Consider the following 26,476-nt stretch of genomic DNA (forward strand, 5'->3'; position numbering starts at 1 on the left):
CAACTTATTCCGCTCATTCTATGAGCCTGATATGATCCCAATAAAGAAACAAGGGAAAGATCAAGCAGAGAGAAAACTGCAGACATTTTACTACTGAAATACTGATGCAGAATTGTTAAGTGAAATATTGTTGAAAAAATCCATCAAGTTATTATTCTATTTATTATTCTATTTTTTTTTTTTTTTTGGCAATTGGGATTAAGTGACTTGCCCAGGGTCACACAGTAAGTGTCAAGTGTTTGGTCTGAGGCCAAATTTGAACTCAGGTCCTCCTGACTTCAGGGCCGGTACTCTATCCACTGTGCCACCTAGCTGCCCCTACAGTTTATTATTCATAAGTATTCACTTTGACCAGGTTGGATTTGTACTAGGAATGCAGCAATGATGGTTCAACATTAGAAAAACTATAAGCATCGTCTCAGCCATTACAAGAATAATTTTAAAAGTCATGATTTTATCAATAGATTCTAGAAAGAGCCTTCAAGAAAATTACACTAATTTGTTTTAATAATTCCAAAGAGCAGGAGAATAGGACCTTTTCCTAATTATCATCAAAAGTAGATATTTAAAACTAAGCTAATGTTACTTGTAATGGTGAAACAAATACTGGAAGTTTTGACAGTAATAATCAAAAGTAAATCAAGATGCCCATTGTCTCCACTATTATTTGATGTTATTTTAAATATGGTGGTTATAGCAATCAGAAAAAAATTAAATGAATATATATATATGTAAAGAGGAGGCAAATGATCTCTTTACAGATGATAATGATAGTTTACGTAGAAGAACCTTAGAAAAATGAACAAAAAGGAGATGATTTTTGTCTTCAGAAAAATAGTAATAAAAAAGATAGCCACAGAAATAATTAGAATTTCATATTGTTTTTCTTTACCTATTCCTTTTATTTTTATTTTAAAATAAATTTATTTTTTTTTTAGTCATTGAAAATCTGCTTTCTCTCCCACCTCTCTGCTCCCATTGAGAAAGAAAGAAAAATAAAACCCCTGTTACAAACATGTAATAGTCAAGCAAAACAAATTCCCACATTGGCCGTGTCCAAAACAAATATATCTTAGTCTGCACTCTGCATCCATCATCAGACCTCTGGAATTATGCGTTAATGTACTTGTTTTCCTACAGCCCCTCCTGCATTTCTCATGGTCTTTTTGGGTCAGTTTTGCCAATCTGAATGGGTATGAGGTGGAACTTCAGAGTTGTTTTAGTTTGTGTTTCTCTAATTGTTAGTGATTTAGAGTATTTTTTCATATGATTATTGAAAGCTTGTGTTTTTTCCTCCAACAACTGCCAGTTCATATCCTTTGACTATTTATAAATTGGAGAATGGCTCTTATTCTTGTAAATTTGATTTAGTTCCCTGTATTTTTTTTTTTTTTAGGCAATTGGGGTTAAGTGACTTGCCCAGGGTCACACAGCTAGTAAGTGTCAAGTGTTTGGTCTGAAGCTGAATTTGAACTCAGGTCTTCCTGACTTCAGGGCCGGTGCTCTATCCACTGCATCACCTACCTGCCCCAGTTCCCTGTATATTTAGAATGAGATTTTTATCAAAAAACTTATTGCAAAGATTTTTTCCCGCTTACCTACTTCTCTTCTAATTTTTGCTTTATTGATTTTGTTTGTGCAAAAACTTTTTAATATTTTGTAGTTAGAATTGTCTATTTTTACCTTCTGTTATCCTCTCTATCCCTTGTTTGGTCACAAACTTTCCCTATCCATAAATCTGACAGGTAATTTCCGTGCTCCTCTTTTTGTTTAGTATGTTAAGTATCTATTTGGAGCTTACCTTGCTATACAGTGTGAGACATTGGGCTTGACCTAGTATCTACCTGATTGCTTTCCAGTTTTCCCAACAATTTTTGTTGAATAGTCAGTTCTTGCCCCTATTAGTTGAGATCTTTGGGTTTGTCAAACACTAGGCCATGTACTTATTTGATTAACTTCTTTTATTTAAAAAATGTTTTTATTGAATTTGTTTTTATATTGCCTAGATTTCCCAGTGTCCCTCCCTTAACCCTCTCAGAGAGTCATCTCTTATAACAAAGATGTTTTGGATTTTTTTAGAAAAAGGAAGAGAAAAAAAGATTTTTGTATCCTATCACTTGGAGGAAGGAATAAAGACATTCCATTAGATTACTGCATTATATATCTTGGAATTAACCTATCAAGTCATCTTGGAATACTTCTGTAATTAGAACTGCAAAACAATTTTTTTCCAAATTCAAAAGAATCATAGATTTAGAATCATTTTAGAGATGATGCAACTGACAAATAAGTGACTTGCCTATATTCACACAACTATTAAGTAGTAAAGCTTGTATTTGAACTCTTATTCCAAATCCAACATACTTTCTTCCACATAATAGAAGATGTCTTTAAGCTTTTGTTTTCCAGCTTCTTCCTAAAATATGAATCTTGTCTGTTTCATACAAAGGGGGAAAAAGATAAAATAACATATATGTTTGTGAGGGGCTTTAAAATGAATGTCCTAGATAAACTTGTAGTAAATTATGTCATATACATCTTATATCTGTGGTTTTGAACAAAATTCATTTTCTTGGAAATCCAAGTTTTTAAAACACAACTGTGTCAGAGATAAGTTTACTTTATGAAAATGAAGATCAAGGCTGAAATAATTGGAGAGATATTTAATGTTCATGGCTAGGTTGTACCAATATAGTAAAAGTTATAATGCTACCCTACTGCTCTACAGATTTAATGCTGTGCCAATCAAATTAACAAAGAAATGGGATGAAACAAAATAATTTAAAATTTCATTCATATGAATAATAGGACAAGAATATCAAGACATATAGCAGAAGGTTGTATGATATAGTAGAATGCTGGGTATAGAGTCCAGAAGAACTTGGGTGTAAGTCCTGCCTCTGACACATACAAACTATGGGACTATGGATAAGCCCTTGAACCCAGCCATCTTTCTAAGTAACAAATGTCCAGTCTGCAGCAGGAGAGAGAGTTTCCACACTGGAAGTTTCTTAAACCTGTGAAATCCTATCTGTAACAATAGCAGCAACAACAACAAAATTAAAGTTAAAATAATTGGGGGAAGGGAGAGTGGAAAGCATGGATTTGGTTTGACCAGATTAGAAAATTATTGTTATTATTTTTGTTGTTTCCAGCTCTTCGGGACCCCATTTGGGGTTTTCTTGGCCAAGATACTGGAGTGGTTTGCCATTTCCTTCTCTAGCTCATTTTACAGATGAGGAAACTGAGGCAAACAGGGTTAAGTGACTTGCTGAGGGTCATTGCTAGTGTCTGAGGCTGGATTTGAACTAAGAAAGATGAGGCTTCCAGACTTGCTCTATCCACTGTGCCACCTAGCAGCCTCAGAAAATATATTGCAAAGGAGTAATTGCCAAAACTATGTAAATAAAAGAAAAGTTGGTCCCATGGCATGGACTAGATAAGCAAGACCTAGAAACATATTCATAGCAGTCTAATGTTTATTTAAATTCAGCACCTGTAGTTCTAGGGAAGGACCTCAAGAAAGCAAACGCCATCTCAATGCTGCATTGAGAAGTAGAACTTCCAGTAATAAAGAGGGGCTCATTCCTCTGTACTCTACCTGGGTTGGACCTCACCTGGAGTATGTTCAATTCAGTGGGCCATAATTTAAGAAGGCCATTAGCTATTAAGAGGGGAGCAACAAGAAAGGCCTCAAGGTCAGTATATTGAGAACAAACTGGAGGAACTGGGGATTTTATCCTGGAGACTTGAGGGAGGAGGGGGGAGAATGACACATGTAATGCTGGTCATATTCAGGTATTTGAATGGCTATCTTGTGAAAAAGGGATTAGACTTAGTCTGTTTATCATGGAGGACACGAGGAGGAAGTGACAAAAATTAGTTACAAAAACTGCAAAATTACAAATTACAACAAGGCAAATTTGGTGTTAGGAGAAACTTCAGACTAGTTAATGCTAACCCAAAGTGGATTCGGCGGCTTTTGGGGAAGGTAAAGGGTTTCCCCTTATTGGAGATCTTCAAGGAAAGGTTAGATTTCACTTGGCGGATGTGTTATGGATGGAATTTTTGTACAGATGTGGGCTGAAAGAAATGGCCGTTGAAGTCCCTTCTGACTTTGAAATTCTGTGACACTTTATTTAGCAACTGTTAGGAAGACTAGAAAGTATTCTGGCAAATAATAAGGCTTATATTAACATTTTATACCAAGGGTTTTTAAACCTTTTTGTGTGTGTGTGTGTGTCATAGACACCTTTTGGAAGTCAGTCTGGTGAAGCCTGAGGACCCCTTCTCAAAATAATGTTTTTAAATGCATCTAATACATAGAATTACAAGGGAAACCAATTATGTAAAATGTAGTTCTGATTTATATTTTTAAAAAATGAGTTCATAGGCCCTAGGTAAAGAACCTCTGTCTTATGCCATATACTAGGATAAATTTCAAATTTCAAATGTAAATATAAAATCTTAAAAATTAATAGTAGAATTGAAAGTTATGGCTTTTATAGCTATGCTTAGGGGGGAAAAATGTAACCATTCACAGGACAGAAGAGTTCATAAAAGACAAAAGGACTATGTCAATTGTATAAATTTTAAAAAGCTTTTGAATAAATAAAACACAACTACAGTCAGAAGATTGTTGTTGGGGGGAAAAATCTTTATATTACACACATCTGATTAAAGTCTTACATCCAAAATCCTTAGAAAATTTACACAAATTTATAAGATGAAATGTTATTCATTCCATAATAGACATGTCATCAAATAGTGAGAAGTTTTCAAAAGAAATACAAACTTAACTGCTCAAAAAATGTTCAATATTATCAGTAGAGAATAGCTCACATTTATATAACAGGTTAAGGTTTGCAAAAGACATTATGCATACATCCTTATTTGATCCACAGCACATTTTAAATGTTAGTTTTCCTTCAGGCTCTTCAAGTTAGGAAAGGGAAAACTCATTTTGGAGGGACAGTGGGAGGACAAGTATGATAATTCATAGCTGGTGGAGTATTGAATTAGTTCAACAGTTCTGGAAACAAATTTGGAATTATGCAAGAAAAGTTTTGAAATTGTTTATTCCATTTGACCTAGAGAGTCTATTACTACTGGGAATATACCCTAAGGAGATTATTGACAGTAAGAAAAGAATGATATGCTGTTAAATATTCCTAGTAGCATCATTTGTGACAAAAAGCTAGAAATAAAATGTGTCCAACAATTGGGGGCATGTAATGGTGACTGTTATAGAATATTACTATGCCATGAGAAATGACGAAAATGAAAATTCAGAGACAAAGGAGATTGATGTGAAGTCATGCCAAGTGAAGAAAGCCAGAGCAGTATGCACAGTCACCACAATACCATAACAAGTGGCAACTCTGAGAGGCAGCAGAACTGCCCAACACTATTGAAGTTAAAGGATATAGGACAGCCTTCCTTTCCTTTACCTCTCAAGAAACTTTTGTTTTGTTTTTTGTTGTTGTTGTTGTTGTTGTTTTTTCAGGAAGTGCACTCCATAGGGGGCTTTGTTTGGATGTTTGGGGGAAATGTTGGTTGGGTAGACAAGAATAAAAATATTTTAATAGATTGAAATGTAGAAAGAGTGTGTCTCAGACTTCAGCAAATCCATAGAAGCAAGGGAACAAGACTGGGGAATAGCTAAGATCCAGTCCATCTAGAATAGAAAGAATAGAAAACCAAGCATGTGGAGGAGAGCAGTAGGAAGTGTGCCTGGAAAGAGACATTGTTATGATGTTCTTCTCGGCCTTCAATGCCAGGGTAAGGATTCATTGCTTATACAATAGGGAGTCACTGGAAGGTTTTTAATTTTGTGACTGATACAGTTAGACTTGTTCATCAGGAAGATTAATATGCTAGCTAAATGGAGGATGGATTGAAGGGGGGGGAGCTGGAAGCTAGGCGGACAGTTAGGAGGCTACTGTAATAGTCCAGGTGAGAGTTGTTGAGGGCCTACAGTAGGTACAGTGGTTCCTGTGGGAGAGGAGAGAAGAGATGAGATACAAGAGCCTTTTGTACAGGTAGATACACTAGGACTTGGCAAGTGTTTGGACATGAAGGGTGAAGGAGAGAGAGAGGGATAAAAAAAAATAAATAATTCTGAGGTTTGGAGCTTGAATGATCAACGCGATGGTCTCCTTTGATTCAGTAATGTAGACTACCAAACAGCTATTCAATGCCTCCTGTGTACTACCACAGTAGCAGGTACAGAGGAAACCAAGAGAAAAATGAACTAAACCTTGCCCTCAAGGAGCTTACATTCTCCTGGGGGATAGAACACACGCACAAGTAAGTTTAGTCCACTGAAAATGGAGCAGGTCTTGAGTAAAGGTTTCATGGAAGGGCTGGTGCCTTGGCTGAGCCTTGAGGGAAGGAAAGATTCAGAGAGGCAGAGGAGAGAAAGACATACCAGGCCATAGGGGTTGGCTTTTGAGAATGCAGGCATGTGAGGAATGGAATATTGACCTTAAAAAACAGTCATCTAATTTACTAGCAATGTGGAGTTTGTGAAAGGGAGTAGTATGAAATAAGGCCAAAAAGGGAAGAGGAGCCAGATTTTGAAAGGAAAATATTTGTATTTTATCTTCTAAGTAATGGAAAGCCACGGAAGATTTTGGAGAAAGGGAGGATATGGTCAGAATTGTGCCTCAGGAAGATTCTTTTGACAGCCCTGTGGAGGATGGGTTGGAGAGTGGGAAGACTAGAAGTCAGAAAACCAATTAAGAGTCTCTCAAAAGAAATAGGGAAGTTTGAAGGAGGGGACATTTTTAAAAGAGAATATACATTCAGTTTTGGCACGTTTGAGGTACTGGTAGGACATACATGTGAACATTTGCAGAAAGGTATTTATAGATATGGGATTAAAATTCAGGGAGGAGATTGAGGAACAATGTATATATTTACAAGTGCATAGTTGTGACAAAGCCATGGGACCTGATGAGCTCATTAAAGGCAGAGCTACAGAAGAGGAGAGATTGGCAGTAGGGAGTGGAGGGCAAGGGAGGAGAAAGGAGGGTGAAATATGATGATCCAGTGCAGTCTGACAAGTAGAAGCACCAGAGAGAGCAGTGTCCAAAAGGTGATCATCAGTGTTGTCTGCTGCAGAAAGGGTTGAGGAAAATGAGGAGTGAATAAAGGGTTGGGAATTAAGAAGTCCTGGAAGTCTAAATAAGCCATTTTGAAGAAAATATGTGTCACTAGATTGGTGGCATCAGGGGCCAGATTGCAAGGGATTAGTGAGGAAGTAGAGTCAGTAAATGTCGACTAAGTTGCTGGAAATTTAGTGAAGGGAAGAAAAAAGACAAGATCATCATTTGGAGAAGTGGCAGGGCCCAGGGAAGGTCTATCTCTACCCTTTCCCTAGATTTCTACTGTGGTATTTTGAGCTGCCTACTGGATAGCTTCATTTGACTATCCTGTCTGCATCTCATGCTTAACACCATAACTAAACTCATTATCTTTTCCCCTAAACTGACTGTTCTTCCAGCCTTCCTTATTTTTAGTGAGGATACCATCATCTTCCTAATTACCCAAGTTTATAAGGAGTGATCTTAGATTCTTACCTCTTGCTCACCTTCCCTGTCTAATCAGTTGACAAATGCTGTTGAGGCTCCCTCTCATCTCTCCACTCATACTTCCATCATTATGTTTCAGACTCTCATTACATTTTGCCTGTACTGTTGTGATAACTTGCTAATTGGTGTCCCTGACTTAGTCTTTCCCTTCATGCCACTGTCAGAAATCTCAATTGACTTTCTCTTGCTCACTAAGTAAAGTAGAAATGCCTTCTACAATAGAAATTTCAAACTGAATGTTCCCTAAGGCATCTCAAACTCAACAGGTCCCAAACAATGTGTTCTCTTCTCTCCTCCCACACCACTTGCCACCTTGTGAAAACCAATGAACCAAACACAAATCTCCTCCTCCCTCCTAACTTCCCTTTTTCTGTCAAGGGCTCTGCCAGGTTCACAGCCTTGGTGTCATCTTCGACTCCCCACTCTATCTTTCATCTTCTAGTTGTTTCTATCTATAGCCCCTCCATCCTGCCCCTTACAATCCATTCTCCACAAAGCTGCCAGAGTAATATTCTGGAAACACAAATCTGACTTATTGCGCTGGTATCAAATACAAATTCTTCTGTTTGGCATTTAAAGGCCTTTGCACTCTGGCTCTGTTTTTCCTTTCCAGGCTGATTCCATGTTATTCCTTTTTTCCTCACTCCTTCTTGCTGTTCCTCACACATGGCATTCAATATTATGTCTCCTTGCCTTTGCAGAGGCTGGTCTTCATGCCTGTCATGTACTTCCTCCTTACCTCTATCTCTTAAAATCCCTAGTGTCCCTTAGGGCTCAGCTGAGGAGCCACCTCCTACCTGAATTCTTTCCTTGCCACCATTCCTAGCTGATAGTGTCGGTGCTGCACTCACCCCCACCCCCACCCCCACCACCTTCTATTCACTTTGTATTTTATCTATACTTTTCTTTGGATATGTTGTTGCCCCGGCTAGAGCTTGAGCTCCTTGTGGGCATGGGCCATGTCTTTTTTGTCTTGGTGTCCCCAGCACAGGGCCTGGCATGCATTTGGTGCTTAATAATCACTTGTTGATTGGCTAAGGGCAGGGACTGATTCACTTGTGTCTTTGTACCCATAGTGCCGAGCACAGTGTCTGGCACATGTGAGTCCTGTCATAAATATTTGTTGAACTGAATTGAACCATTCAGACATATGGGACCCTCTACAATCCACCCTCTGTTCAACCTGTCCAGTCCCTATATGCCTTTTTCCATATTCCCTCTTCTAGGCAGTTGGACGACTTGACGCTGCCTCTTCATTCATGTCCTTCCCTCTTCCATCTTATATTTTTCTTGGTCATTTTTCAGATGTCATTATACCTTTGGTTTGCTGTAAAAAGGAATGCTCATTGTCTTCTGCATCGTATATACATATGTGTGTGTGTGTGCACACGCGTGCGCTATCCTGCTGTTATAACTTTATTTTTTAGACTTCAATATAACTTATATGTATGGAGTGATTGAAATGTTGGCTGAGTGGGAGTGTTGGCTGAGTGTTTCTAAAAAGATATTTCTTGACAGATCCTAGTATTAGCAGTACTATGAGGTATGGCAGGTCGCCATAAAATGGACATTTCTAGAGGGCAAAAGTGTGCTTTGTATTCCATACAACTTTAAGAACATTACAGACGTGCAAATATAAGAAGCAGACCAATTTCAGTCTAATTTCTTTTAAAATTTCCTAAAAGTTGTAGAGATTAAAATAACAAAGTTGCTTGTGAATAGAACAGGACTGTTCTTTATATGTTAACAATTGAGAATAAATACCTAAAGCATTTTATGTCTGTAAAAAATTTTATATATGCATACATACACAATACCCTTAGTCATGTGTGAAGTTTATTGAGAAATATTGCATTCCTAGTCACTAATTGGTCTCAAGTTCAGATATATTAATGAAGTAAAGAAGTTTTCAGAGAACATGCTTAATCAGTTAGAAAAATTTTTCAAAGACTTTTGCTTTCATGTAAATTAATCTGCTAATCATGTATATCTATGATGTAGTCATGAAAATAGATTTCTAGAAGGACTTGTACATGGAGATAATTTGTTAACATGTTTTAACGTAGAACATGTGCTTGTAAATAACAAAATGGCCTTTTCAAAATATTTCCTTCATTCTACATTTCCATTCATTTAGATGAACCCTATTTAGTCTGAATTTATAAGGTTTTATTCAACCCATTCATTTATTAGCCATAGCCTAGATTATGGTGTACTGAAGGATAAGGGCAGTAGGGGGAGCAGAGAAGGGTCGCAGTTCTAAATCTGTACACGGTGGATTCCGTAGGATGGAAGAGGTTAAAATGAAAGATTTTAGAACTAGAAGGGAGGTAGAGGTCACCTGTTCTATCTCCCTCATATTACAGATGAGGAAACTGAGCCCCACAGAGGTGAAATGTCCAGGGTAATTCCATGGGTACAAGGTTTTGCCAAATCATACCTCTGTCTTCCTTCCAAGTTCTTTTAAAAACTTAACTTTTTCCATGAAACTTTCCAAGATTTACCCACTTAGTTTTAGTCATTTCCCTTATTCCAGCAGTCTCAAAGCACATGTGTACACAAACACGCCCATATTCAGGAAGGAAATTTTCAAATGGGCCCATCACTCTGCAGAGCAGAAAGTAGATAGTGCCTGTCCAAATGCAGAGAAAATCTTAAAAGAAACCGAAATACACTAAAATGTGTTTTTAAAAAATATTTTGAGTATAAAGTCATATTCATGTAGTACTGTCATTTTAAATTTATTTTATGGTTTTTAAATACTGCTAAACAGCACTTTAAAACGTTGGTTTTTTTAATTTATAATTTTTTTTAAATATACAATTTTGAACTTGTTAAATGTGTTTTATTTTTGTTGATACCTTTTTTTAAAGCCATGAGCCAAGCTGGATGTAATTGTCTATCAGTTTATAGATGGGTTTTTTTTTCTATATATGGGACTTTGCATACATCTCACCTTAATCTGCACATTTATGTTCCTCTGTACAAAACCATTATAACCCTGCCTGATTTCTTTTTCCTTGATCCTAAGGTGCAACTCCATAGTCCAGCCTATCGAAGTGGACTGAAGGCCAATCTACTAGGGACAGAAGCTAGGAAGAAGAGGAGAATAAGAGTCTAGGGAGAGAAACCTGTGTTGGGCTCAGGATGATGGAGTAGGTCTGGTCTCTGAGAGTACAACTTTAGGAGGCCTAGTCCCAGCGCCACCAGGCCCAATGCTGACTCAAGGCTGCCCACTATTGTCTGAGTAGTAGAGATAGGGATTGTTTTGTTCTTTGTATTGATATCCTTGATGCTTCACAAGCATTGTAGTTGTCCAATAAATGCTTATTTGGGGCAGCTAGGTGGTGCAGTGGATAGAGCACCGGCCCTGGAGTCAGGGGGACCTAAGTTCAAATCCGGCCTCAGACACATAACACTTAACTAGCTGTGTGACTCTGGGCAAGTCACTTGACCTCAATTGCCTCGCCCCCCCCAAAAAAATAAAAGAATAAGTGCTTATTAATTGTTGATTCACAGTAGGGTATGGGAGACAGAAGAGCTTGCTTCTAGCTTCTCGAGAATGGAGATCTCTGGAAGGTCTTGAATTCCAGCTAAGAAAGAGTTTCAGCAGGTATTCCTCTAGGCTCATGGCCACCGAGCTCAGGTGAATTATTAAAGTAGTCTGAAAGCGCAGTGAGCTGCCTACAAAGTAGCAAGTCCCTCAGCTCTGATGGCCTTTGGCCTAAGGCTAGATAACCACTCATTATGGGGGTGATGCTGTTGAGCTATGGGTGGAAACAGCTGCCACCTGAGGTCTCTTCCAGCTCAGAGTCTGATCTTCTGGTGTCATTAAGGTTACTGAGGACACTGCGACACAATTTTTCTGAGGCTGCATATGAAACTTATATGACAGTAGTAATCAGAAGTTGAATGCAGGAAATATTTGCAAAGTCAGATTGAATACTTCTGTAAGCTGGATTTTCTGTTTCTTATCACAGCCCACTGTTTGTTACGTGGAAGATTGGTCGAGATAAACGATTACGTGGATGCATAGGTACTTTTTCTGCCATGAACCTGCATTCAGGACTCAGGGAGTACACACTTACCAGGTAAAGATCCCTTTTTAAAAATAATCGCTTCTACATTTTAAAAAGTGAATCTAATATTTTCTAACTGGTCAAAGTTCTTCAATCAATTTTCTTCAAAAAATATTCATTGTCTAGTATGTGCAAAAGGCATTGCATGAAACTTGGAGCGTCTGTACATAGAGATAAAGGCATGTTCAAATGGCTGTGATACAAGGTAGAATGGGAAAGTGTAGTAAATGTTGTACAAACAGAATGTGGTGAGAGGGAGGCCAGAAATGGGGGAGTGCTAGAGTCAAACTTTGTCCAACCCTTTAACCACCTGCCTTATCTTTAGAGATTGATGACGATTGGTTCACATTGTCTAAAATGTTGTGATTCTGTAATCCCATTTGCTCTGGCAAATGGTGCTTCTTAATGGGCCTTTTTGTTGGCTTTATTTTCACGAACGACTTGTATTCAATATTTAACTTGAGAGCCGAGGACTGAATGTTCCTGAGTTCTCAAAATTTATTGCTTTCAATAACAAACATTCTCACCTCTTCCCTATTAGACTTTTCAATTTGGTTGCTATTAATTTCATCTCATAAGATTGGGTTCTGCTCTTTTCAAATACTTTTGAGATTGCTGGGTAAACCTCTGGACTAGGGAAGGAAATGGTACCAAAGGCTGGCAGCAGGATCCTTCACACCCAGCACCCAGAGTTAATTGCAGCTTAATATCTTTTGTTTCATCTAACACAATAACAAAGTCCTGAATGCCTCATTAAAGTTGTGAAAAGGCTCTTGTCCTAATTTCTAGTCTCTGAAAAGCTATCTGCTAATGACATCTGATTTTTTGTTCTGTTTTGATTTCTAGCAAATCATGTTCCAAAATTATTTCAAAAGAAGAAAATTCCTTAAATAAGCAAGAAGTAAAAGAATTTCCTGTTATTTTTCATATTCTACAGCAATTAATATGCACATGGCTTTTTTCTTTTTTTTTTTGGAAAGACCAGTGACCCCCTCATTGTAGAGTGAGCTTGTGAGAACACTCCCTCTACCAATGTAAATCAGCACCTGCTCTGTAGTTTAGTGGTAGAACGCAGGCAACCAATCAGGGTCACACACTCAGTATGTGTCAGACGTCGCCTTCCTGACTCTAAGGCTGGCTATCTGGCCATTATGCAGCTGATTATGGCACTTAGTGTGAATCACTTAGTGTGGCTCAGCCTCAGATTTTTCGTCTGTCCTATACATTTAATAAGAAGATAAATGAAGTGGAGGTAGTGTGGGCCAGTGGGCCAGTGAACCAGCGCACTGGATTTGGAGTTAGAGGACCTGGGTTTGAATCCCATCACTTCTGCTTACTACCTGAATGATCATGGGCAAAATATTTAACCTCTTGGGGCCTCAGTTTCCTCATCTTTGAAATGAAGTTGAACCAAATGATGTCATAGACCTCATTCAGTTTTAAATCTGTGATCCTCTAGGCTTGTAAAATACTATACAAAAAATTCCCTTGATGCTTTTTGGAGAAAGGCCCTATAGAGTACTGGCCTTAAACTAGCAAATCTAGCAGTCCTCTCCAGTTCTAAGGCCTGACCACGGTACCCCAAACTCTTAGTTGTCTCTGGCCAAAAGCACATTTTAAACACATTAATTATTTGTTGCTTAGATTCTTAGAATTCTTGAACAGTGGCTTCATCTTTTTTTTTTTTCCTAATCTATTCTGTCACTCACTTGATCCATTAACATTCAAGGTCATAATTGTTACATTTGTGTTGCCATCAAATTCTGTTGTATTACTTTAAAGAAATCAGCACTACATCCCTGCAGTGTTTTTGGTTTGCTATAATCTAATTCCGACCCCTTCTCACAGAAACAACCCCTGATCCTACCCTTTCCTGTGCCCAAACTCTTTGATTCTGCTTTTGTTGTATAAGCTGTGGCCTCAAACCGCAATTTTGGTTTTACATGGACCAAGTTCCCTCAGACAGTGGAACCCAGTGGCACAATGAGTTTGAAAACAGAATTAAGTCAATGTTCAAAAATAGTGAAACTCTAATAAAAAATACCTCATGTTTTTAAGGAATGTTTGAGGCCATAAACAACTTGGGGGATTTCCTATTCATCAGCCTTTGGCTCATATACCCCTGCCCAGGGTGTCTCCTGGGAATCTCAGAATATAGCTCATGTTTGAGTTTCTCTGATTAAGATAAGGGATAGAGATAGGGACTGGAGCTGTGATTTCAGTGGTGTTAGGAATTCCCACATGAGGAAACTGCCTCTGCCAATGCAGGTTTGCAACTGCCCTGAAACTTAGAGTCTTAAGGAGATCAAGGAACACTAAGAGGTTGAATGACTTAGACAGGGTCACAAAGCCAGTGTGTGTCAGAGACTTTGAGGTCACTTCTATGCAGCTTCTACAGATGTGGGTAAAAAATGCCCTTCAGCCTCCATGCTAGCACTCAAGCTAACAATATATACCAGATACCAAACAAAACTACCCAGAAGATCATAGGATCCCATAAACAGTCAGGGGAGCTTTCCTTTCCTCTATGGTGAGTCCAGCTTTCCCTCCGAGGACCTAAAGAGCTCTTCAAATTCCCCCTGCTACCGTGTGGTTGAGACCTCCTCAGAAGGGAAACACAATTGAGACTGAGAGATGACCCTTCACCTTCTTCTGGGGACCTCTACAGTCCTCTAGATTTGGAGTGATAAACAAAGGTTTGGGGGTCCCCTGAAAGGAAATATTGTACTTTGCATTGCTAGAAAGATAGTCCCCGTTGCTGTCAGACCATATAAGTAATTCTTGGTAGCAATAGTAAAGTCAAATGTCCAGTAAATATCATGTTCTTCCACACTGTCCATGACTATTCTTTCAGCTCCAGAGCCACATGATTGCTCTTTTCAGAATGCTAGGTTCAGGAATTCAAGTGGAACTATTATTCATCTCTCTAGAAGGCTAAGTCTAGGAACTCATTGTTATTGTTATTGTTCAGTCGTGTCCAGCTCTTTGTGACCCAGTGGACCATAGCATGCCAGTAGTGTCCATGGAGTTTTCTTGGCAAAGATACTGGAGTGGTGTGCTGTTTCCTTCTCCAGTGGATTAAGGGAAACAGAAGTTAAATGACTTGCCCAGGGTCACACAGCTAGTAAGTGTCTGAGGCCCGATTTGAATTCTGTTCTTCTTGACTCCAGGCTCAGCACTCTATCCACTGAGCTACCTAGCTGCCTCTAGTGGACTACTCGATGTAGTCCAGAACAAATCCCATTTTTCCATAAGAAAGCAAGTCTAGGAACTCTGCAGTATCTGGGACAAATCTCCCTCCTTTACTCCAGGCAGCCACTGGCTGCCCCTATCTCTATGATTGAGTGGGCCCCTGCAGGGCAGGGTTGTTCAGAAGGCATTCTCTCCTTCCCCCCCAGGGACTTAAGTCTGCTCTCTGGTCTCTATCTAGCCTCATAGCTCTCTCTGGATCTCTGACCTCTCTCCTAGATCTGACTGCTCCCTTTCATAGGCCTGAGTCCAAGGGTGAGGCTCAGATCCACAATAGCCATGAGTCAATAACTCTTCCCTGCATTCCCCCTCTCCCTCACTCCAGTGTAATGACTTAGTCAATCATCCACAATGAGATGTCAGTGGGCCAAGGGAGGGTCACTGGCTCTTCATAACTGCACATATCCCTGAGGCTAAGATGGGCGGTAGGCTAGGAGAGGGAGGGACTGTGTATGCAGTTAACCCCCCTAGGGACCAAAGTCTATCAGAAGGTTTCTGGTATGTATACAGCTATCTCTGGCTCTCTTCAACAAAAAAATTTATCTGGAGACCCATTCTGGGTTTAATTCTGGGAGATAAATCAGAAAAACTAAAAGTTAAAGTTTTTTAAAGGTGCTATAATAAAAGTCCCTGTGTGGGTATGATTTCACTTGTGTACATATAAAATGTGTGTGTACATACAGGTAATGCCTCTGTCAATGAAACTAGATTATTTTATGTGAGTCGCAAATCATTGGCCACAGTAGCCATACAACATAGAATTTTCTTGACACCACCTTTTCCCATCAGTCAATTGTGCCTGAGATTGAGTTCCATCCCTTTCTAGTCTTTACTTTTGCCCTTGGCCAGGGTAGGACTCGTTCTGTCTCTCCTGGGCAGCAGGACTATCAGGAGTGACAAAAGATAGTTTTCTTTATTCAGAAATGCCCCACTGCTTCTCCTACCAGCTATACTTTCCATTGGCAGCATCCTACCTTTTCACCACCCCCTCCCGTCCCAGGAGGACTCACCTTAATAATAGGATTTGTTCTGTGAAACTTGGACTGAGTCAAAAGGCCACACCCAAGGACCTAGAAGGCCACATGTAGCCTAGAGGCCAAAGGTTCCCCACCCCTACCCCACACCAGTCTTCTCCACTCTACCTTCACTCCTGTGATGAAATGCCCAGATTGGGCTGAGTGTATTTTTCCTCAAAAGATATAAGTGAACCTGACTTGAGTCTTTTATATAGAATGCTCTATCATTTGTTTCTCTTCCTATAGGGATATAAGTGAAAGAAAGAGGTGGGGAAATAAATAGGAGGCAGTGTTTTTATTTCCTGCCCATTACTTCTTGTTTAACCATTATTAATTAAAAACAAAACAACAAAAAAATTTAGAAACTTAAAGGGCAGTGTCCAGATTCAATTCTATAGTAGGCCAGAGAAGAAGAGAAACACTGGGCAGAAACCGTGATTAATGGTCATAGAAATGGGGAAGCAAAAGGGCCAATTCCTGGAGCCTGTTGAAGAAAAGAAAAGAAGTGAATAGGAGCCCAGAAGACCATACTTCTGTGGGGGTTTCTCTGGGTAGGAGCTCCTTCTCCTCCCTATCTTTACCTCATCCTCTCCCAATCTGCATCTCTTCCTTCTGTTGAACCAACCACTTGTAGTTGGGGGAGGCCTTTGGCACAGTGAATAGAACACTGGACCTGGAGTCGAGAAAAGCTGAGATTAAATCCAGCCTCAGACATTTAATTACTGTGTGACCCTGGGAAAGTCACTTCACCTCTCTTTGCCTCAGTTTACTCATCTATGAAATGGGGATAATAATAGCACCTACCTTCCAGGATCAAATGATATAATAATTATAAAGTGCTTAGCATGGTGCCTGGCATGTAGTAAGCGCTATATAAATGTTAGCTGTTATTGCACTGATGATCCATTCTGATCTGCCCTCTTTCATTTTATGTAAATTTATTCCATTCACATTCATGGTTTTGAATGTTGTTTCTTTTTCCTTTCATAAATACTGTTAATATTTCCTTTTATCCCCCTCTTTAGAAGAAAAAAAGAAAGGAGTGGAAAAAAAGAATGAAATTAGCACTAGGTTTCTGTAGTTTATTACTTGGAACATTATAATCTCAGTTTTCTTTTCTTCCCCTCTTTTCTTAGCCTAGACTCAGATCAGCCCAGGTCCAAGCTTGGAGACCTAATCCAAAGGGTCTCTTGGCTCACGACTTTGCCAGAATTTGTCCTGGAAGGTTTCTAAAACAAACCTTAAATATAGCTTATACCTAGCATTTCCCCCAGAGTTGGTACCATCTCCCACAAAGGCACTGAGTGTACAATATGGGTCTTGGGTATAAGATAGCCTTTATTGTACTCACAACAGAAGATACATAAGCAGCAAAGGGCACAAAGGGACCCCCACTAATAAATACAGAAATAGAGAACACTCAACCCATTATACTCATTAGATTCCTTCCGAAGGTAAAGGTACTGTGTAGGACTGCTAAACAGAAATTCCCCCTTTACCTTGGGCCTGCATCATCAGAGAAACTCAGCAGTGCTGTGGAGGGTTGACAAGGTTCAGATCTTCTAGCCCCTCGTGGCATAGCTTTAGGCCTTAACTTGCAGAATCCTCTTCTCTGAGACATGTGCAATTAAGGAACTCTTCTCCTTGTGAGAGGCTGGTGCTCAACTTTCAAACTCAGGATTACCCATGAGATTACCTACCCATTGCTGGAAATATCCATTTGCAGGATTACTGACCTATGCTCAAAAAAGTAAACAAAAAAGCATAAGACAGCCAAGAATTTGAATTCCACAAACTCCTTTTTCAGGCCTACTACTTGGCCATGTGCATTTCTTTCAAGGTATCATTTTCTGCTTTTAGGGGCAGGATAAATCCCCTCCCTGCATCCATCATGGAAACACATATGCAGAAGTCCTAGGGCAGAAAGAGCTCTTCAGTCCATTAACAGGAAGCTGCCCCAGTCACTGGGATCAGTCAGGAATTCTCTGTCCTCTTAGCAAGGTGCTAGGGCACATGCTCAGCTCTTTTGGAGGCACCCCCTTCTAGGAAATGTCCATGAACATCAAGTTGATTGGGAGATCATGTCAAATGGGTCAGGAACTCCCCTCATTTGTGCCCTTAGATGACACAAAGCTGGGAGGTATAGTTAATGTGTTGGGTGACAATCAGAAAGGATACCACCAAACTGAGGCCTGGAGAGGTGAGATGACCTTGGCTCTGATGCTGTGGCTAATAATTATCAGAGGCCGGATCAGAGCCCAAGCCTTCCCAACTCTTAAGTAGAGCTCCCTATCCACGAGACTGCCCTACCTCTCTTGCACAGAGAGGACAATCAGTAAATACTTGTTGGATTGGATTGGATTTTGTCTAATTCTTGAGAATATTTATTTGGTAATTTTGTTGATGTAGTATAAAATCATTTAAGTAATTTGATTAGCACGTCATTGCTACTGTAACAGTACTCCAATCTAGGACATAGGCTATTCCTCTAATTGTTTTGGTCTTTTATTTCTATAAAAATTGTTTTGCAGTTGTATTTTTGTAAGTCCTGCATGTGTCTTGTTAGATTAATTCCCAGATTATTTAATGCATTCTGTTTTTATCTTAAGTAGAATTTCTTTTCCTGTCTCTTCTGGATTTTTTTTTTTTTTTTTTTTTTTGCAAAAAATGTGATGATTGAAATGAAAACACAGGAGACAAAAGAAACTTAAGGAAGGTAAACCAATATGAGTAATTTGAAATGACTAGGTGAGGAGTCCAGTGCTTAAATACAGAATAGGGAAGATGCTGATGATAATAATAGTAACAACAATACTACTACTACTAATAATAATAGCAACAACTAGCATTTATATGGTTCATTCAGGTTTGCAAAGTATTTTACAAGTAATTTCTCATTTTGTCCTCACAATAGCCCTGGGAGGTAGGTACTATTACTGTCTCCACTTTACAGATGAGGAAATTGAGGCAGATAGAGGTCATATATATTGCATGAGGTCACATAACTACTAAGTGTCTTAGGCTGAATTTGAATACAAGTCTTCCTGACTCCAGGTCCAGTTCTCTGTCCACTGCGACACTTAGCAGAGGAGCCCTGCTTTGTCTAAATATCTCAGAAGAAATAGGGATATCTCACTTTCCTTTCATGGCTAAACTTCTTGGGAAAAAACAAAACAAAACATGTATAATCTGTGTTTCCACTTCTCTTTGCAGTCTGGCTTCCAGCCTCATCGATTCAGCTGAAACTTCTCTTTCCAGAGTTACCAAAGATCTCTTAATTGCCAAATCGAATGGCCTTTTTCAGTTCTTAGCCTTCTTGACATGTTTGCATCCTTTGACACTGTCCATCACCCTCTTCTCCTTGCTATCTCTTTCTCTTTAGGTTTTCATGGCACTGCTGTATCCTGGTTCTCCTATCTGATTGCTCCTTCTCGGTCTCCTTTGCTCCATTTTCCTTCAGGTCTGCAGGGCATAGGTATCCTGCAGGGCTGTGTCCTTGGCCTTCTCTCCCGATAGTGTTACACTTGTGATCTCACAAGCTCCCATGGATTCAGTTATCATCTCTATGCAGGTGATTCTTAACTTTATTTATAAAGTCCTAACCTCCAGTATCACATCTCCAACTGCTTTTTGTACATTTGGAATGAGATATCCCATAGATATTTTTAAATCAACATGTCTAAAACTGAACTTGTTATCTTTTCCCCAAAACCTACTCCTCTTCCTAGCTTCTCTGTCACAGTCAAGGCCATCACCATTCTTCCAGTCACGGAGGCTTGAAATCTAAGTGTCATTCTTCTCCCTCCTCATGCTCCTTCACCACCCATAGCCAATCTGCTACCAAGTCCTGTTGTTTCTAACTTCACAACATCTTCACCATTCGGCTATCAAAATTATCCTCCTACTATGTCACTGCATCTCCATTCAGTAAACTCCAGTGGCTCTCCATTGGTTTTTAAAGTCCTTAATGACCTGGCCCCTTCCTACCTTTCTAGGCTCCCCTCCACATACTGCTTCTTTTATACAGAGTAGATGTTTAATAAATGCTGGTTGGATTAAACAGAATTTTGCTTAATTCTTTAGAGTATTAATCTTTGGTCATTTGATTGGTATAGCACACAGTCTGTTGATTAATTTGGGTAATGTCATGTTTACTTAGCAGCCAGTGCATCCTTAAATACTGACTGCCATGTCTTTTTTATCTCTATAAAAGTAGGTGACACTGCCTCATTATTCATTGCACAAGAGACTCCATCTCTCAGATCCAGGTATTTTCACTCCCTGTTCCCCATGCCTGGAATTTTCTCCCTCCTCACTTCTATCTCCTGGCTTCCCTGGCTTCCTTTAAATCTTAACTAAAGTCCCACCTTATGCAAAAGAAGGCTTTCCCAGCTTCCCTTAATATTAGTGCCTTTCCTCCGAGATTACCTCAGAGTTATCGCGTGTGTGTGGTGTGTGTGTGTATGTGTACATAGTTGTTAGCATGCTGTCTCCTCTGTTAGTCTTTGAGTTCCTCTAGGGCAGGGAGTTTTTTGTTTTTTGCTTTTCTTTGTATCCCCAGAGCTTAGCACGGTGTCTGACACACAGTAGACACTTAATAAGTGCTTATTAACTTTGGGCTTTGCTCAAAAACAAGAACCTTAGAGAAGGAAAGAAGAGAAAGATGAAAGGATTTAATATCCATTCAGGTTGGAGTTCTAGATGTATAGGTTATTCAAATGTAGAAGAAAGGATATTATGTTGGAAGCTATTTGTGCCAGAAGTTGAGATTTGAGAGGGGGTTGCCTTAAACAAAATGAAATATGGCTATGGAGGGCCCATTACAAAAGGAAAAAAAAGGACAAGACCCTTTTGGGCCAGGTGAGGAGAAGATTAGGGAGAAAATTGGCATCTGATTGCCCTAAGAAGTACAAACTGCAGAAAATTCTTGCTGATTTTTTTCCTTTTTCCAAAGAAAAATATCATAATAGAATTTTATGGGGAAGAAAATGATCATAACCAGGAATGTTAATGACTGAGCTGCCCATAAAATGATGGATGGTGACAGAATGTACTACAAAGCAAAACCCAACATTTCACTCCATAAAGAAATAAACTTTCATGAATAAAATAAAAACACTTCATAGAGAAGTAAAGTGAAGAGCCAGAATGAAATTTATTATGTCTCATTCAAATCCAAAAAAGTAGTAGTCTTATTCATGATCTCAGACAAGGTAACAGTAAAAATAGGCAACAGAAATTACATTATACTTAAAGAGACCATATAGAATATGTATGCACCAAACTGAATAGCTTCTGAATAATTAAAGGAAAAGCTAATTGAATTACAAAAAGGCTTAGATAACAAGCAAATACTTTTAGGTCACTTCAACATACCCCATTCAGATGTAGACAAGTCTAACAGATAAGAAAAATATTAAAGATTTAAACAAAATAATAGAAAAACTGGGTTTGATTTACCTTTGATATCTACCGAATATAGTTTAGGGAATGTATCTATTCTCTTTAGCATCACAAAACCAATATCAGAATTGCTTTTTTGGCCTTTCTTTGTGCTTAGCCAATGCTTAGAACAGTGCCTGGCACATAGTAGGCACTTAATAAAATCTTGTTGACTGACTGACTGAAAGGCAGAAATGCTCAACACATCATTTATAGGCCATAACACAATAGAAATTGTAACCTTTAACAAAAACATAAATGAAAGACAAACAACAATCATCGGCTTTTTAGCTGTTTACTAATAAAATGCGGGAGGAGGAGATAGGAAGAGAAACTTCATTTAAAATAACAAAACCTATTAAGGGATTAACCTAATAAAACACATGAAGGACTCAGAGAACTATAACTATAAAACAAATTTTAAACTCTTATACTGGGGGCAGCTAGGTGGCGCAGTGAATAGAGCTCTGGCCTTGGAGTCAGGAAGACCTGAGTTCAAATCCAGCCTCAGACACTTAACACTTACTAGCTGTGTGACCATGGGCAAGTCACTTAACTCCAATCGCCTCACCAAAAAGCAAAAACAAAAAACAAAAAAACTCTTATACTGTGTTTACATGTTGTGTCCAGCTGTAGTTTGCCATTCAGTTTACCAGGCATTTATTAACTATGTGCCAGGTACTGGGGATACAAAAAACAAAGTCCCTCCTCTCATGTAGCTTATATTATACATGGGAGAAATGGTATATACACTGAAGTGGAACTGAAGTAATGTCAGAGTTGAAGGGACCCCTGAAATCTGTCGGGATCAGGAAGAATCTTGTGTTCAAATTGACCCTTCAGTTGAGCCTTGAAGGGAGTTAAAGGGTCCAAGAGTCAAAAGTATGGTAAGAGAAAAGATCTGACATTTGTTTAGCACTTTAAAGTTTTTAAAGCAACCCTTGGGAGGTAGGTACCAGATCTATTCTTGCTCTTTTTTTTTTTTTTTTAACAGATAAGGAAGCTGAGCCTCTGAGAGATGAAATCACTAGTGTGGGGGGCATTGAAACCAGTGTCTGAGGCAGAATCTGACCACAGGTCTTTCTAGCTCTAAATTCGACGGTAGCCACTATACAACACTGTCTCTTTTACACAGAGTAGATGTTTAATAAATGCTGATTGGATTAAACTGAATTTTGCTTAATTCTTTGCACACAGTCTGTTGATTAAGTTGGGTAATGTCATGTTTACTTAGCAGTCAGTCCATCCTTAAATACTGACTGTCATGTCTTTTTTATCTCTATAAAAATTGAAAGTGAATTCAGATACAACCTTTCACTTGCCTGTCTTGCCAGAATTTGATAGGTAGACTCAAAACTGGTTGATTGGCTAGATCTAAAGAATAGTCATTAATAGTTTGCTGTCACCTTGGCTGGAGGTCTCTAGTAGAGTGCCCCTAAGGATCACTTTGTTTGACTAAAGGCATTAATACTATGTAATTACCTTCTTTATGCAGATGATTCCCAGATCTATATATCCAGCTTTATTCTTTCTGTCAAGCCCCAGTCCTACTAACTTATTGGGCTACATATACATATATATATATATATACACACACACATACACACACACACATATATATATATAGGACCTATATTATGTACCTTTATTGGACTATATAACTACCTACCTATGGGATATTTCCAACTGGATCTTCCATAGGCATCTCAGTCTCATGTCCAAAACTCATTAGCTTTCCCCCCAAACCTTCTCCTCTTCCAAAAATGCCTATTTCTTCTAGTCATTTTGGTTCACCACCTCAATGTCATCTTCACTTCTTCACTTTCACTCACCCCACAGATCCATTCAGTTGCCAAGTCCTTTCTGCCACCACGTCTCTCGCTTCTGGCCCCTTCTCTCCACTCAGAATCACTTAAAGGACAACATAACAGTTGGCCCTCAGCCCCTGCCACCTGGACAGTTTCAGTAGCCTCCTAACGGGTTACCTTGCCTCAAGTCTCTTCTGTCTCCAATCTATCAAAAGTGATTTCCTAAAGCACAGGTCTGACCCTGTCTCTCCTATGCTGAATTAACTGTCGTGGCTCCCTGTCACCTCTCAGATGAAAAGCACATTCTTAGTGGGGAGCTCTTCACAACCTAGTCACATCTGACCTTTCCCTCTTCATTCCACATTATTCCCCTTTATCTACTCTGCAGTACAACCAAACTGAAACTGACCATTCTGGTTCAGGGATTTTGTACAGGCTCTCCCTTATCCCTAGAATGCCCTCTCTCCTCAGCTCCACCACTCTGACTTTCTAGTTTTCTTTAATACTCAGCTCAAGTACCACCTTCTGCAGGAGTCTTTTTTCGAACCCAGTTGCTAGTGCATCCCCCTCCAAAAACATTATCTCGTATCTTTTTTTACCGGTTTGTATATTCCTATAATGTGTGTGTTGTTGCAGGGACTGTTCAACTTTTGGATTTGTAGCTCTGGCAACTGACACATAAGTGCAAGTGCTCAGTAAATGCTTGTTGATTAACTGATGTTTATCTAATTGCAAATGACTTAGCTATGGTGGGGGGGGGGGATGAATATCTAACAGGTGAGATAGCAGCTTCAGAATCCAGAAAGATATCAACTGGGTAGAACAGTGGGGTGAATTGGAGATAAAATCTAATTGGTCAAAATTCAAAGTCTTAGGTTGGCTTTGAATATTAGGAAAGCATCCAGTGACTAGGAGAGTAAAGAGTTTCAAGATGATGCCATGTAAGTATTGACTGAAGGTACTGAGAACCTCTTGCCTAGAGATGTGAACACTTAGGGGTCAATATATTACCTGTTTCCAAGTGCCTGAAGGGCTGTCATTTGGACAAGTTGTTGTGTTTGGTACCTGAGAGGAAAACTAGTAGCATTAGATGGAAACCGTATCTAAATATAAGAAAATCCAAATGATTTTTTAATCCCAGCTATTCATTTGGGGGTCCCTAGTTAGAGGAGGAGTAGAAGAGGTAGATTTAGGCTCCATATGAGGAAAAACTTCCCAGCAATCAAAGTTATCCAAAAAATGGAATGGGTAGTCTATTCCCCTGAGTACAGGTCTTCCAGTGGGCAGGATAACTCCTTGTTACGGATGTTCTGGAAGAGATTATAGTTGATACCCCTGGGACTAGATGTCTTCTGAGGTCCTCTTAGATTTTGGAAGCTATTCTGAGCCTACCAGCACTTACCCAGTACCTGGCACATAGTAGGCACTTAATAAACGTTTATGGACTGACTTATTGACCTTTGAAACATGTGGAACTTTGCTGCATAGTAGAGCTAAGTCCAGTTAACTCAGTTGGCTATGCTTCACTTTTACATTTTGCTTTGTTCTTGGGCCATAAACAAGAGTGTAGCTCTCTCTCCAGAGAGAGCCACACAGTACACTGTGTGCTAGTTCTTATGGAGGAGCCAGGTGTGAAAATGACATGTCCGTGACAGCTTGCGCGGAAAACACGCTATGTCCAAGTTTTAGTAACATCATCTTTATTGTTATTATCAGTTATTTTTAATTCAGTTAACTAACTTAAACATCTAAAAACATGCACATTTCATTATGCAAAGAACATAACAGATTGTATATGAAACTGAGAACCCCTGCTTTGTGCAGTTTCTTGAAAGTGTTCATTAAATTTAATGCAACATTAACAAAATTGCCCTATTTGTGTCTGTCCCCTTTTGAACTTTTTAAATTTTCTTCTATATGCTTTTTAATGTTTGCTGATTCTTTTTTGTGAGAGGTGGAAGAGAGGCATCTATTTAAATACCCACTCATTCTCCCTCTCTCCACCATGCCCCCGAGCCTTTCCTTCTAACATGGATAGTCAAGCCTGACACATACTAAGCACTTAAGAAATACATTTTTGAATGATAGCTGTAATTGAACATTATAATGCAATTGAGAGGGATAAGTATGAGATATAAAGTGAAATCTGCAAAGACCTTTATGAAGTAAGAGATAGGGAAAAAATGAGAACCAGATGAGTTGGGTACAGGCTATGATTCTAGGAGGAAAAATACATGAGAATTAATGGACGTAGGGTCCTGATGGAGACTTAGAGGGAAAGACTATCATGAGAGTTTGGATGGGAATCAGTTAATTTAAATGTAGAGAATTAGAAAGTAAGTTTAGTTGTTCGTATTGATGTTTAATGTCCAGTTTCTAGTAAAAATGTTTTTAAAGAGGCCTAGATTCCAAGAATAAACAGGTGGCCATCTAGCCGTACTATGCTCCAGTGAGACTGCATCTGTAGTGCTGTGTTCAGTCCTGGACACCACATCTGACAAAAGAGATTGATAAGATGAAGGACAACCAAGATGGTGAGGGTATTGGCTTTTTGCCTTGGAAGTTCAGGGCCTTGAAATGAGGCCTGAGGAATTGAGGATGTTTAGCCTAAATTATGGAAGATTCAGAGGGGACAGGATATCTGTCTTCAGGTAATTTGAATGGCTATTCTCTTTGGCACTAAGGGCAGACCTCAGACCTTTAGGCTTGCTCTGAAGAAAATTTCCTAAAAATTGAAGCTACTCAAATGAAATAGATTTCCTCAAGAAATAGTGCCTTTCAAGCAAAGGCTGGATGACCACTGGCAGGGTCTGTTTTTGAAGGGATTATTTTTTGCCTATGGGTTGGACTAAATGGTCACTGAGGTTCCTTCCAACTCTGAAATTCTGTTATTCTGTGAACTATTAACCAATTTCACTAATGAATATTGATGCACAATTTTAATACAAAACTTTAGCAGAGAGCCTACAGTAACATATCCAGTTATTCACTATGGCCTAGTTGGAGTTATACCAAGGATGCAAGGATGGTTCAATGTTAAGAAAACAGTGAGCATAATGAATCATGTAAACAACAAAAACCACATTAAAAGTTGCAGAAAAATAGTTTTTAAGGAAATACAGTGCTCATTTGTGTTAAAAAAAAAAAACCTAAAAAGCAGAGACAGACAGGAAAGGACCTTTCTTTAATATGATCAAAAAATATTTTTAAAACCAAGAGTTTGCATTCTTTGCAATGGAAAAACACTGGGGACTTTTCCATTAAATACAGGGGTAAAACTAGAAGGC

General features: G+C 39.0%; 1 protein-coding gene across 1 annotated transcript in view; it reads left to right on the forward strand.

Moving 5' to 3' along the window:
• The first annotated feature begins 11,224 nt into the window (after positions 1-11,224).
• Positions 11,225-26,476, forward strand: part of AMMECR1 (Alport syndrome, mental retardation, midface hypoplasia and elliptocytosis chromosomal region gene 1) — a 77,674-nt gene continuing 62,422 nt past the window's right edge. Inside the window, exons 1-2 of the mRNA XM_027839132.1 lie at positions 11,225-11,241; positions 11,576-11,686. Coding sequence (XP_027694933.1) covers positions 11,225-11,241; positions 11,576-11,686 — 128 coding nt within the window. The remainder of the gene's footprint in view (positions 11,242-11,575; positions 11,687-26,476) is intronic.

This window comes from Vombatus ursinus, unplaced genomic scaffold, assembly GCF_900497805.2.
Source record: "Vombatus ursinus unplaced genomic scaffold, bare-nosed wombat genome assembly UNPS02004677.1, whole genome shotgun sequence".
NCBI classification, from domain to species: domain Eukaryota; kingdom Metazoa; phylum Chordata; class Mammalia; order Diprotodontia; family Vombatidae; genus Vombatus; species Vombatus ursinus.